At 39.5% G+C, this 13,803-nt stretch overlaps 4 protein-coding genes across 4 annotated transcripts; 2 read left to right on the plus strand and 2 right to left on the minus strand.

Annotated features, from left to right (window-relative positions):
- Window positions 1-487: 487 nt before the first annotated feature.
- HO173_010185 (uncharacterized protein) lies at window positions 488-1,998 on the plus strand (the record flags this gene model as incomplete). The annotated part of the gene is made up of 5 exons (XM_037312071.1): window positions 488-755; window positions 817-873; window positions 948-1,045; window positions 1,149-1,248; window positions 1,298-1,998. The coding sequence occupies 5 exons, from the start codon at window positions 488-490 to the stop codon at window positions 1,996-1,998; spliced, it is 1,224 nt and encodes a 407-aa protein (XP_037161085.1).
- A 478-nt stretch (window positions 1,999-2,476) lies between these two features.
- HO173_010186 (uncharacterized protein) lies at window positions 2,477-2,857 on the plus strand (the record flags this gene model as incomplete). The annotated part of the gene is made up of 1 exon (XM_037312072.1): window positions 2,477-2,857. The coding sequence occupies one exon, from the start codon at window positions 2,477-2,479 to the stop codon at window positions 2,855-2,857; it is 381 nt and encodes a 126-aa protein (XP_037161086.1).
- Window positions 2,858-4,100: 1,243 nt separating this feature from the next.
- Window positions 4,101-4,799, minus strand: HO173_010187 (uncharacterized protein; the record flags this gene model as incomplete). Its single annotated transcript, XM_037312073.1, has 2 exons — window positions 4,101-4,136; window positions 4,311-4,799. 2 exons carry the CDS (start codon window positions 4,797-4,799, stop codon window positions 4,101-4,103), a joined length of 525 nt encoding a protein of 174 aa, XP_037161087.1.
- A 2,131-nt stretch (window positions 4,800-6,930) lies between these two features.
- Window positions 6,931-8,386, minus strand: HO173_010188 (uncharacterized protein; the record flags this gene model as incomplete). The annotated part of the gene is made up of 4 exons (XM_037312074.1): window positions 6,931-7,433; window positions 7,480-7,560; window positions 7,616-7,663; window positions 7,717-8,386. The coding sequence occupies 4 exons, from the start codon at window positions 8,384-8,386 to the stop codon at window positions 6,931-6,933; spliced, it is 1,302 nt and encodes a 433-aa protein (XP_037161088.1).
- Window positions 8,387-13,803: the final 5,417 nt, after the last annotated feature.

Genomic DNA, 13,803 nt, shown 5'->3' on the forward strand with positions numbered 1-13,803 from the left:
TGTGAAGGGAGGGCGGAGGGTCGAGTGCCAAGACATCTGTCAGTCATCACGTGACCTAGACGACCGAGATGATTTTCAGCTTTCCTCACTTGGAGCGCGGCACGAGTACGTACAGAGTACCTCAGTCATATCTGCTCTACTAAGAACGTCAGTAGGTGATCGAGCGATCCATACGCAAAGTTACGTCGTTATAGGTGGTACGGCCGAGTCGGAAATGATGTTTCTTGACGAACAGTCCATACCGTTTGATACGTGCTTTACAGTACTTGCTTATTACTTGTATCTTTGTCCGCCAAGAGTTTTGCGGGAGATGAACGTGATTCACAGGGGTTGCGATGGCCCCTGTTGCTCTGATGGAAATCTTTTGATTAATAATACCCGCGTGAGTCATACATCTACGAAGCTTCGTTTAAAGAAAGAAGAAGTCGTCTCGAGTGGAATGTTGACTTTAGGAACCGACCGCCCTTCCAAGTAATGAAGAGTGACCATGGTGCCAGAACCATACCAAATCTCAGTATCAGATGAGGTACTCAAGGACTTGAAGCAACGTCTCTCAACTGCCAAGTTCCCTGATCAGCTTGAGTACGCGGACCAGGATGTCTGGCAATTTGGTGCGCCCGTTGCTGATATACGTCGACTTGCGAACTACTGGAAAGAAGGCTTCGATTGGAGGAAAGCGGAAGCGACGTTGAATGAATTGCCAAATTACCAAACCAAGCTGGACGTTGACGGTTTCGGCGATCTTGATATTCATTGTAAGGGACCCTCCTCGATCACTGTTTGACATTGCTATTGGCTAACGAGAGTGACTTCGAGTCGTTCATCAACCATGTACCAAGAAAGGAGCTATTCCACTTTTGTTTTCTCATGGATGTAGGTATTGGCACAGGAGCTTTTACGCCGTCTCCTTCTCGGTTTTGCCAGCTTTAATTGACGGACGCTATTAGGGCCAGGATCATTTATTGAGGTAAAGAAGTTATTGCCTTTCCTCAACGGAGACGGAAATGCCCCTGGATTCCATCTCGTAGCGCCCTCACTACCTAATGTAAGTACGGATTCGTCAAACAAATGACCCTGCCTGCAAACGACTCCGCCATCGTAAATTCCCGTTCAGCATTAAGGAGGGAAGCTGACTGCTAAACCTTCAGTTCGGGTTTTCCGACGGCATCAACAAGAAAGGGTTTACACTCACAAAGTACGCCGAAACATGTCACAAGCTGATGCTTCAGCTTGGGTACGATCAATATGGTAGGCTGCCCTCTGACTGTCCGGTACATCATACCTGATATTTTGATAGTCACACAAGGCGGAGACTGGGGATTTTCAGTGACGCGAGCGATCGGCCTGCAATACCCCGACCATTGCAAAGCGTCCCACATCAACCTGGTCCTCGGACAAGCCCCAAAACTCGCTCAACAACCGCTCCTGGCCCTCCAGCACGCCATATCCCCGTACAATGCTCGCGAAAAGGCGGGACACGAGAGATCAGCATGGTTTATGAATGAGGGTTATGGATACAACCTCCTTCAGAGCACCAAACCCCAGACCGTCGGCTATGCACTCGCTGACAGTCCGACCGCCCTCCTGGCCTGGATTTTCGAAAAGCTGCACGACTGGACCGACGGCTACCGGTGGACCGACGACGAGATTCTGACATGGGTATCGATCTACTGGTTTTCCAAAGCCGGACCCGCAGCGAGTGTCCGGATCTATTACGAAGCTACCCACCCTGAACCCTTCTCGAGCATTTCGACACCCACGCTGCGCGGATGGATTCCGCATGTTAAATTGGGCGTTGCACATTTTCCGAGAGAGATCACCGTCGTGCCGAAGACTTGGGCGCAGACGCTCGGTCCGGTGGTTTTCCAAAGTGAGCATGAGAAGGGTGGTCATTTCGCGGCGTGGGAGAGGCCGGAGGCTATCGTTGAGGACTTGCGGAGAATGTTTGGGAAGGGTGGGCCTTGCTACGGCGTGATACCGGGAAACTCTGGGTATTAGGTGCGAAGGTGGGTCGTTGACGAAGACGTCTGTGCAGAAGGTCATTTTCTTTCAGATAGTGTCTCTTGATGTATTTACAAGAGATTCCTTCCCTTTGTTCACTGCCCGACTTGGATCAAAGGCGCGACGCAGGGTGACCTGGATGCGATAGCTAACCGGTGCGCACTTGTTGCGGTCTTTTGCCAACATGTGGGCGATGAGAAGTTGTGGTCGGATTTTTGTCAAAACTTTTACGGCACTATCAGTTGTGGTGTAGGACAACGAACGCCTCCAGAGCATCCCTTTAGTGCAGGTAACTGTCTCATTGCGCAGAAAATGTCTTTGCGTGAACAACTTCTTTGTCTGAATCGTTCCTTTGTCTCCGCCCCATCGATTCACTGGTCTATACCTATCCATATCCCTCTTGCGTTTTCTCATCCAGCACACCCAACTCAGAAGGAATAATACGACTCATCTGCCACCTCAGATTACCCCAAACATGTCTCAAAACCCGACCGACATTCGTCCGGACGAGGAAGCTCTTGCGGCCTTGCTCATAATCGTGGCCTTGAGCTTCGGAAGCCTCTTCGCGGTCGCGAAGACAGCTGGGAAGCGCTTCGTTGGATCCGTCAGTAAGAAAGACGCGTGTGGAAGTCAGGTTGAGCAGGGGCATGAACAAACGGGGGGGCAACGTCGTGTTGGAAATAATAGAGATGATACAAATTCTGACCAGGATCATCAGTCGAGGATCGAAGACGACAGCTTCGCCTCACGGACTTATATCCTACAAGAGACAACACCCGACAACAAGAATACGAGATCCCAACCCATCCAAGCCAAAACTCCGTCCAGCGCGCCCGTGACCGGGAGCAAGGCTTAGCGGCCATAGCGGCCATACGGGCTTGGGAACTGTCCACGATGAGTCATGAGAAGGAGATGCGCGAGCGAGAGCGTTCTTCGTCGCTTCACCAGCGCGGGATTAGGCGGACTGTGAGACGCGACGTTTCCCGAATGATGGGTGTGAAGGCTGTGAGTGCTTGGGAGCGGGCTGTGACGCATAGGTCTTGGCGAGATCAGGTGGGGGGACAGGAGCGTCCTCCACGCGTTGTGAAGGACGTACGCATTGTTCCCTGGGCGGCTCGTCGTGCTTGGGTGAGCGCGGTTCTTGGATTCAGCGTTCTGGGTGGTGTTTTGGAAATCTATAGATGTAATGGATGTGGTTTCTTTACTACTTGCTGTTTAAAATACTCGTGATATTCGTCTCGAAGAGCTGGATTTACTCAGAATTTATCGGGACGGATAAGCCTGACTGCGGTCCCCCTATTCTACATTGTCATAATCCTGGTCGCTGGAGTGTGAACTGGTGAGATTACACGGCATATCATTGGTGAGAAGATAGCGAAGCACAACCGTTGGACGAGTCCCGATTGTACCCTCCCATGTTATGGTTGAGTCGCCGTTTGTGAGCGTCCGGTAGGTCTGTGTCCTTTCCCTGTGTTTGCACAAGACGTCACTGGCGAGATTGCGAATGGTCCTACAGCTCGAAGTGAAGTTTTCGAGGTCGCCGTTGGGGATTGTGTCGACGATAAGGAGCAAGACTTTGTTGGGAATTTCGAAAAGTTAAGACATAGTGCGCACCTTGATAAATGATGAAAAGGGACCCAAAATTGGTGGATTGTGTATGCATCAGGGGGCAGGCAGGACCGGATTTTTCACCCTCTGTTTATTATACTACCTGTTGCTGACAGAGACGTCAGACCTACCTTGAAGAGACCCGTCACATAGCCTTTTGAGGGATCAAGGCTGCGAGCATACGAATTGCGACAACAGCAATGCTAACTAGATTTGACATCATCCTGTGTTGAAATTAGGTGCTATGATTGCTAAATGTCTTTCAGTAAACTTGGATGTAGCGGCCACCTATAACAGTAGTAGCCTTTTGGTGGACGTTTTTATGTGAATACCGACAAGTCGCCGATCAACGGGCCCTATGAATGATCAGAGAACACGTTCGGCCGCCTGGACTACCACGAAGCTAGCTAATTTCGGTGTGACGTAAAACATACCATGTAGACCAGCGTGCGAGTCTTAATCCTCCACACTTCTGGGCAGCAGATCTTGATCTAGTCATCCTGGTATTGGCCATACGCGTAGAGCACCTTTCCCGCGAATATCAGTGTCAATCTCAAAGACTCTTCATACACATCCCAGGTACAATACATTGCCTCACTAGTCCCATCCGACAACTCCCGAATAGAGAAAGAACGTGTCCCAGACATAGCGAGCGAGCGAACGAACGAACGCACGTAATATGAACTCTTCAGACAGCTTACCTGACCATAGTAGTCCCCCTGCCCAAAATGTGACGCGGTATAATACGTCCTCGCCTCAACCTCACCCGCCAAGATCTCAATGACCTGCGTACTAAATGCATGCTGCGTTCCGACCGGCGACAAGCTTGATTCTAGCGCCGAAACAACCGCAGGCAGACCCGTCAGAACGCCCAAGGGTTCGGAGTAATTGGCGACAACATGTTGGGTGAAGACGAGGTCTAGGGCCGCGAAGTTCTTGCCGTCGATCGCGAGCGGGTAGTGCGCGAGGGTGTTTCGGATCTGGTTCTCGATGGTCGGGTTCTGCGGTGTCAGGGAGAGCGGGTATGTGGTTGGTAGAGAGTAGAAGGGTATTGCGGCTGTGACGTTGGTAGCAGAAGACAGCTCTGAGAGCGATCGCTCTTTATTGACTCCGAGGACGGTCGTGGTAAAGGAGAGGGAGACGAATAAGATGAGGCTGCGGCTGGGCCACGAGATTGGTGAGCAAAGCATTGTTGAGGGACTTGCATTCTAGGTCTTGACTACAGATTCCACATCTTTGAGACGGCGGAACATCGCTTTGGAGGGCACGTTGATCAAGGTGCTAGTGCTCAGAGGACGTGATGGGTCTTTTTTTTGGGCTTGGAGGAATTGTGGTAGGAGGAGCTTTTTGTCGCAACTCCTCGAGAACCTCTTCCAATGGAGCAGCGACTTTCTCCTGGACTTCTCTCGTACAGTGTCTTCGATATTCCAGATGGACAAGGCTCTTGTCGGGGAAGCAAGAATATAGAGAATGTCTGGACTTCGAGTGAAGGTACGATGTCGGGTTCTGGTGGTTATTGGAATGCCTGGGAACATTCGTTGTAATGATGAAACGCTTATCTTCCATACTTCATCTCATATACGCACCTCGCAAGGAGGCACCGCATTCTCGTCTAGTTGTTTTTTCTCTCGAGAACGACCCAAGACAGCTAAGATTCTCTGCAAGATGTAGCACTGCTAAGATCGGTGTTGAATATCATTGTATTACCGAGACATCTTCTAGTTACCAAAGTTCGACAGCTTTCCCAGCATCTCATTGGATCGCGATTTCTTGCGGACAGGTCATGGCACCCTTTCATGGGCCAAATTCCATCAGTACCATGTAACTCCCCATGGATAATCTATGTTGTCCACGGATCCTACTTTGTCGCCTATGGTAGTCACCTATAAATCCCACACCAATGCGACACTATTTGAAGATACAGCGAGTTCATTTCTTTCGAACTGTATCTTTCACCGAGGTAAGGCCTTCCATTCGAGGTCTTTTGAATATACAAACCTCGCTATTGCCCTCTTTGTCTGGTCGTCTATACACATCTTCTCTTATACACTCACCTCCTCTGCGCACACATTCTACTTTTAATTCTCCTTTTATCAAATTATTCATCTCTCGTGCTTAAGCAGCGGTCGAATCAGCCACACGTTATCTCCTCAAGTCGAAGATAAGTCACCACAGTGGGACCGGGGGTAGTTGATCACAGGATATGCCCCTGTTTCAGGCCCATGCCATGATCCCTGCAAGGGGTAGGAGACAGGTGTCCAGTACGGACTATATAGCCACCTGTTTTGCACCTGTCAATGGCTCTTCATTCCATTTCCTCTCTCTCAGAGCCACTGCATTGTTTTTGTCCCACCCACCCACGCCCCGTATATAGTCATTTCAATGGCATAGGCATGAGAGTTTTCTTAGGCTGCGGTACGAGAATATGCCTGTTCAGGCCTCCATTTCGGCCTACTCAGGTTTGTTATCCCCGGCGTGAGACGGCCCAATCACTTATTTACCTTCTATCTGCGTCCTGTTTGTGCAGGTGATGCGTTTTCTTTCACGATAGATTGAGACAAATAAGCTTACATACCGTCTTCTCTTACTCAGATTAAGCCATTTGGCACTCAACCACGCTAGAACCTTTATACTGTGCCGGAGGGCAAGGAGTAGTGACTCTTCACCGTTACGCTGCTTCCGAGAGTACTACGGAGAAGGCCTCTGTCCATTGCAACTGCCGAGACACCAAGACCTGGTGTTTTACACGTCGATGTGCTTGTGGGAAGACAGAGGCTAAGGGTTCCATGGCTTGCCACGACGGAACGAGTTAGAATAATATGTCTGACTGTCTAAACATTCGTCCACTGCTATGAGGATTTAGCATGGTTATAGAGAACGTAATTTAGAAGACCGTGAGGGAAAGCGATAGCGATGTAAATTTGCAGGTAGCGAGGGAGGTAGCAAAATTTAGTGGAAATGGGTTGAGAAAGTAAGTAGTAGTCGTCGTCTTGGTAGTTGACTTCTATATCCCATACGAAGAAGATATATTCTCCATCGGTAATCTAATTTGTCTATGGGAGGGTACATGGTACTGATGGAAACTTGCCTATGAGATGAATACCATAACACCATGAGTAAGTAAATTCGCCATGGAGAATATTGTCCATGGGTGACAAGTTTTATCCAAGGATGATTATAGCCTACCAATGACATGCAACATCTACGAGAAGGCCTGTTCGAGGTAAATGATTCTCCGTGTGCTTGTAAGAAGCTAGTAGCTGAGCCATCCTCTGTAAGCGAACGTGTTTTCGGTTGCACAACCAAGCGCTGAGGTGCCCCTCAGTACTGTCGCACCTTCGCCGATCGCGCAAAACCGAGTTGTCGCAGTTCCGGCATCTGATACAGACTCCACTTCCTGTATCTTAAGCCTAGCACTATCACAGCTACAGCCACAATCCCCAGCAACGGCCAAAGCCATGCAGGTGTCTCGTGAAGATTGCCCTCTTTCTCTGACGTGTCGAAATGCCAAATCACGTAATTTGGGAGACCGTAAACCCCATACCCGGCAATTTTCGCCATTCTTGCAAGTCCTTCGGTTTCAATCTGGTGGTCTACTGGTTTGATGGGGAAGTCGATGCCTGTTTGATCAGTCACGAAAAAAGTAAAGGGAGGAATGAAGGAGCGGGCGAGGAACTTTGGAAGGATACCTTTGCGATGAACTTCTGCTCGGATTAGAAGGCTGACTCCCCCAACGCCGTCGAGTGGGATTTCCAGTGCGGCGTTGTTGCGCCAGTCGCCAAGTTTGGCCAAGTGTCGGCGGCGGGTCTTGAACTGCGAATAGCCTGTTCATTTAGCTGGTGCGTGTCAAAAGGGCGCTATGACGGGTACCTTCGAACACTATGACCTCGGTATCTAGACGCTCTTTGAAGGCTTCGCTTTGGGGAGTTTCCTGCCAGGAGTTGTAGTCGTCTGGCAAGCGCGGCCCTTGATCAGTGGAGTTCGGTCCGAAACCAAGGGAACTCACATCCACCTTCGATTAGACTGCCTTTTTGCTGGCGACGGAACCAGACATCTAATGATTTTCAGCCAACGCGAAGACTTATATACCTAGAAGGGTAAACTTACTGGGAACGAGGACATCCTTATCATGAGCTATTAAATCCTCCAACATCCCATCAGGACTCTCAGCAATGTCAACATCCCTCCAATAGACCCAGTCATGCGTTGACTTTAGCGTCTTCTGGAGTAGCGTATTCCGCACAATAGCTATTTTCTTCCGCCTATCCACTTGCGCCGCAAAGCCATGTCTCGCAGCTACTTCCTGCGAAGCCACATCGCCAAGGTTTTGGAGAACTGTAGTGCAGCTGTTGAAGGCCTTATCTTGCTTACCGCTCTCAATCTTGTCGAGTTCAGCATCCAGTACAGCCCGGGTGTCATCGACGGTGTCTCCAATGATGAATCCCAGATCGATGAGGTGGTGAGGGTAGGTGAGATTTGAGAGAAGGGCGAAGTGATGTGGGAGATGGAATGAGGCATCTTTCAATGGAGTTAGAATTAGGACTCGGTCTCTTTGGGCTCTATTGTCGGAGTTTGGGGCTGGGGGCGTTGGGCGAAAGCTTCGGTGGATCACTTCGGAAGGGGTGGACAGCCATCGATCTTGCTCGTCCAAAGAGCTAGGCGCGTTGGTGGAAAAAAAAGGCAAGGCCCAGGCTGCTGTACATTCTGAAAGGAGGAGTAGAAGACACAGCTTTGTGCTGAGATTGCTGGAGGAGTTCTTTCTAAAAAGAGGGAACATTTTCCTGGCCGACGACGCCTTTAAAGGAGCGAAGTGAGGAAGGTCGTCTTAACATGGCTCAAGTTCAACATGAGTGGGAGATCCTCTACGAAACAGATTGGTCGCCTGTGTCAAGACTGTTCTTTAAAGAAGACCAGAATGTTGAAACTTCAAGGTTCAGCAAACGCGAGGGTAACTCTGATTACTCATCACCAAGCTAGCGGCTTTTGGGAAGGTTCAAGCGAAGCAACAAAGCATTGGCGTATCCCTTTTCACTTGATGATAAGCTTCCACGAGAATAATCCGCCACTATTGTTTTCTTCCCATGGACCTGAGATCCGCCGACATCGTGCACTGTTACCAGATCTACAGAGCCCATCCGCCCAAGGTGCGAGAGTAAAAAAGGACTCAGTGACTCTTCTTTAGGGGAATACCTCACCGAATAAGTACTACATCAGGTGTTACTCTCATCCTCTTAATGATGGATGGATGAGCTTTTGTTACATCAAGAGGAGAAGATTCAAGTTGCTGTCTTGTTCAGTATGTACTCAAGACAGGACAATTAGCTTTCGGTGCCCCTGCCTCTGATGCATTGTAAAAAAGGGCTAAGATCAAATCGTAAAGACACGGACTTCAGACCATAATTAGCGAATTGGTATATCAAGACCCGAACAATGCGGGCCAGTCGAATATGCCAGAGAAGCTCATGTTCGTGTTCGTATCTTATTTCCCGACATGAAAGATAACAGCTGTACAATGGAATTCTAGAGAGTACTTCGGGCAACGGTTTTCCGGTACTCGAGCCCACCGCACAAGTGGATGTCATACTAAGGAGTAACGAGGTAGATACGGATGGATAGAGTGCCGGTGTCTCTTATAAACGTATCTTAGAGCTGGCAATAGGGGGCACTGGGTGATCATAATAGTATCAGGAGTGGAAAGTGTGATTCTGGACTCGCTGCGTATGAAGAAGACTGCACACAGCGAGATATATGAAAGCATCAGGCCTGATGCGTTATAGGCCTTGGCGCTACTTACGCCAAGGCGCCGACATCGCATGTTCTACGTCAGGGCCCTTTTTGGGGTAAATTTTTAATAACGTCCTTTTTTTTTTAAAAGGTTGGGAGAATATAAATTTATTTTTAATATAAAAAAATTAAAATTTTTTAAAAAAATTTTTATTAATAAAAAAAATATTAAAATAAAAAAAAAAAAAAAAATTTTTTTATAATATATAAAAAAAAAAAAAAAAAAAAAAAAAAAAAATTAAAATTATTTAATTTTTTTATAAAAAAAAAAAAAAAAAAATTTTAATATTAAAAAATTTAATTTAAATTAAAAAAAAAAAAAAAAAAAAAAAAAAAAAAAAAAAAAAAAAAAAAAAATAATTAATAAAAAATTTAATTTTTAAAAAAAAAAATATTTTTTTTAAAAAATAACGTCTTATAATTATTAAGATTAAAAATTATTATTTAAAATAAAAATATAAATTAATTATATTAAAGGTTTATAATCGCGAGCTTTATAATATTAACTTATTATTTATAACTAGCGAAGACTTATTTATATTAATTATTATTACGCCTCTAGTAAATATATTAATTAAAATAAAAATACTTTATTTTAAAAGAATATATTTTTATAAGAGTATTAATAAGAAAGAGTATCTACGCTAATTTCGCGAAGTTAAAATTAAATTTCTTATAAATTCTAAATATTTTATTATTAACTAATTAAGAATTATTTATTATATATAATTCTTAAAAGGCGACTCTAATACTTAATAATATAAATACTATTAAATTTATAATCTAAAGAATATAACTTTTTATTTTTTTAAGTAATTTCTATTTAATTTAATAGCGAATTTAATAAATTATTATCTTCTTATATACGAAAAGTAAGAGAAGATTAAATAACGCTTTAATTAGAAGATATTTATTTTTAAAATTTATTTAAAGAAGCTAAAGGTCTATATAATTCTATTTTCTAAGAAATATCAAATTAATTTCTTTTTAGCTAAGCTTAAATTAGAGTTTAAGAATAAGATTCTAAGTATTAATAATATATCGAAATAACGAGAAAAAATTCTTATCTAGACTATTATATAGAAAAAGATTTTAGAATATATACGCTTTAACGATAGTTTCTATTCGAAATCTTCGAGAAGGTTTATTAAAGATAAGTTCTTAAAGAATTAAATTTTAAAGTCTAAATTAGCTTTAAACGATAGCGCTTATATAATATATATTTAAGATAATAATATAAAGTATAAAGTTAAATTCTTTAACTCTAATTATAAGAAGAATAGTTATTTCTATTATAAAAAATAGAGTTATTAGATATCTAAATATCTAGATCTTAATAAATCGCCTATAATTTATATCGATATAGTATTAATAAAAAAAGATTTAATCTTATAATCGCCTTAAAAGCGAGATAAGAATAATAATTAATAGAGATAATTTCTTTTATTTTTATAAAGAGATAAATAAAGCTTTAAAGTAAATAGAGATAACTTATTACTCTACTCGATATTAAAGCGTATATTAATTTAATTTTATAAAAATTCGTAATTTAATAGAACTTAAAATCTTATAATATTATTTTATCGTAATTAAAAGCGCTAAGCGATTAAAGTATATATTACTATAGCGCGTATTAGCTAAATTACTAGTTAATAAATAACTAGAATTAAAATAAAAAATATAGTATACTCTTTTATATTATTAACTAAAAAGGCCTTAATATCGTATTAAATATATTTAAATTAAGTTAATTATAAGTATTATTAGATCTAGCGACGAAGTAATAATAATTTAAAATTAACGCTAATAAATTATAGATTAAAGAATTAATTAAATTTATTTAAATTATAAATTAAATATATTTATAATCGTATACGCTATAATAATATAAAGCGAATTAAAAAATAAGCGTAATTTAAAGCTCTCTTAGAAGTTATTAAAATTTAATAATATTTTTTTTAATAAAAAAATAGAAATCTTATTTACGCTTAAGTAGAAAAATTATATTATTAAAATTAAAAGCGATAAAAAGCCGCTATATAGTCTCTTATATAATTTATCTTAAATAAAATTAGCGAAGCTATAACGCTATCTAAAGAATTTTCTTTAGAAAAATTAAATTTATTATTTAACTTTCTTAGTTAAAATATTAATTCTTTTTATTTCTAAAAAGAATAAAGAATTTTATTTTTATATTAATTATTAAGATCTAAACGCGATAACTATTAAAAATTAATATTTACTATTTCTAATTATTAAGACTCTAAATCGCTTATATAACGCTAAAGTCTTTATAAAGCTAAATCTTAAGAATATCTATTATTAAATTTAAATTAAAGAAGATAATAAATGGAAAATAGTATTTCGCAGTCGCTACGACTATTTTAAATATTTAATTATATCTTTTAAACTTAATAATATATTAATAACTTTTTAAATATATATTAATAAAGCTTTTATAAGTTTAATAAATATAATATATATAGTATATTTAAATAATATTCTAATTTATAATATTAATTTAATAAAGTATTAACGATATATTAAGTAAGTACTTAAGCGTTTATACTAGTTTTAACTATACGCTAATTTAAAAAAAAATTAATTCTATATTAAGCGAATTAAGTTTTTAAAATTTATTATATTTATCGAAGATATTATAATAAATTAAAAATATATTACTAATTTTAAGAAGTAGTTAAAATTAAAAAATTATTAAGATATATAAGTCTTTTTAGACTTTATTAATTTCTATTAGCGATTTATTTATAATTATTTTAATATAATAACGCTATTTACTAACTTACTTAAAGAGAATAAAAATAATAAAAAATCTAGATCGCTAGAGTAAATAAATAGCGCTAAGCTAGCGTTTTAATAACTTCGAAGTACTTTTATAATTACGTTATTTCTATATTATTATAATTTAAATTTAAAATTATATCTTAAAATCGACGCTTTTAACTTCGATATAGAAATTATATTTTTATAATTAAATAAAAATAGCTATTAGCGATTAGTAATATTCTAATTTAAAAAAATAATTTCTATAAAGTAAAACTATAAGATTTATAATTAAGAGTTATTCGCTATTATAGCGTTTATAAAGTAATAATATTACTATCTAAAAGATAATATATTTTATATTAAGATTTTAATAAATTATAATAATCTTAAGAGCTTTATAAAGTAGAAGAAATTAAACTTTAAATAAATTCGTTAGACACTAAAGTTAGCTATTTATAACTTTAAGATTTTTTATTAAATAGATAAATTAAATTTTATTAATCCGCTATCGCGACGCTCTAATTATAAAAAAATTTCGTTATTAAATATTAAACTTTTATTAATACTATAGAATAAGCTTATACTTTAAATTAATAATAAGTAGTTATAAAGAAATAAAAAAATTATAATAGCGATAGCGTCTATATTTCGTATTATCGACGTTTAAATAGTTATTTTTAAAAGAAAGTCTAAGATTATATAAGAGATTATTTATAACGTATTTTAAAGATTAATAAAAATATTAATTTAAAATTTATAAGCTTATAATAATTAGATAAGCTCTTTTTAAATTAATATTAATAAGTTAATAATTAAGCGTCGCGTATATAGCTAAATATAGATTTTAAACTTTAAAAAATTATTAAGATATAATAATCGCCTTTATATTTCTAAAAATAAGATCTTAAAAAAAGAGCTTATTAGTAAATACTATAATAATTTATTATTAAAATACTTTAACACTATAAAAACGTATAAGTTATTTATTTATAAATATTATTAAAATAAAAATCTAAAGTAAGTTATCGATTATATTAAGATATATAATATTTATTAGCGAATTAAAGCTTTATAATATCGTTTATATAACGAATTAAGCTCGCTTTCTATCGCTATTAAATTATAAAAAAAATTCTATAAACTTTATTATTAACTTATTAGCGAGTAAATATAAGAGTATTATCAGTATATATAATAGAATAAGGTAGGGCTGAGCTTGAAAACCTTGAATTTGTATGTGCAGCCAATCATAAATTCGGGTCCTGTACGCTTTTTGGTTAGACCGGCTGAGTCAGCCCGGTAGCCCTCCCGCGCCTCCCTCATCAAAAATTTGTGTGTAGAAGTTTTACACTCTGAAATAACCAGCTCCCTACGGATGCTATTTCTTCATAATTTCGTAAATTATAGAGCTCAGTTTGCGCTTTCTAACGCTGTAAAAATAATGAAGTTTGGCCTACTATTGGTGGATGAAATAGATATTCAAATATGGTAGTCATGGTAGTCACACCAGACGCGTCCGGGATCGGATAATAATAATCCTTCCACCCTGTTTGTTATTCTTCCACCATTCTACCAATTCTACCAATTCTACCAATTCTACCAATTCCACCAATATGAACACAA

The sequence above is a fragment of the Letharia columbiana genome (genome assembly GCF_014066305.1).
Source record: "Letharia columbiana isolate WasteWater2 chromosome Unknown Sc0000046_s0, whole genome shotgun sequence".
NCBI classification, from domain to species: Eukaryota; Fungi; Ascomycota; class Lecanoromycetes; order Lecanorales; family Parmeliaceae; genus Letharia; species Letharia columbiana.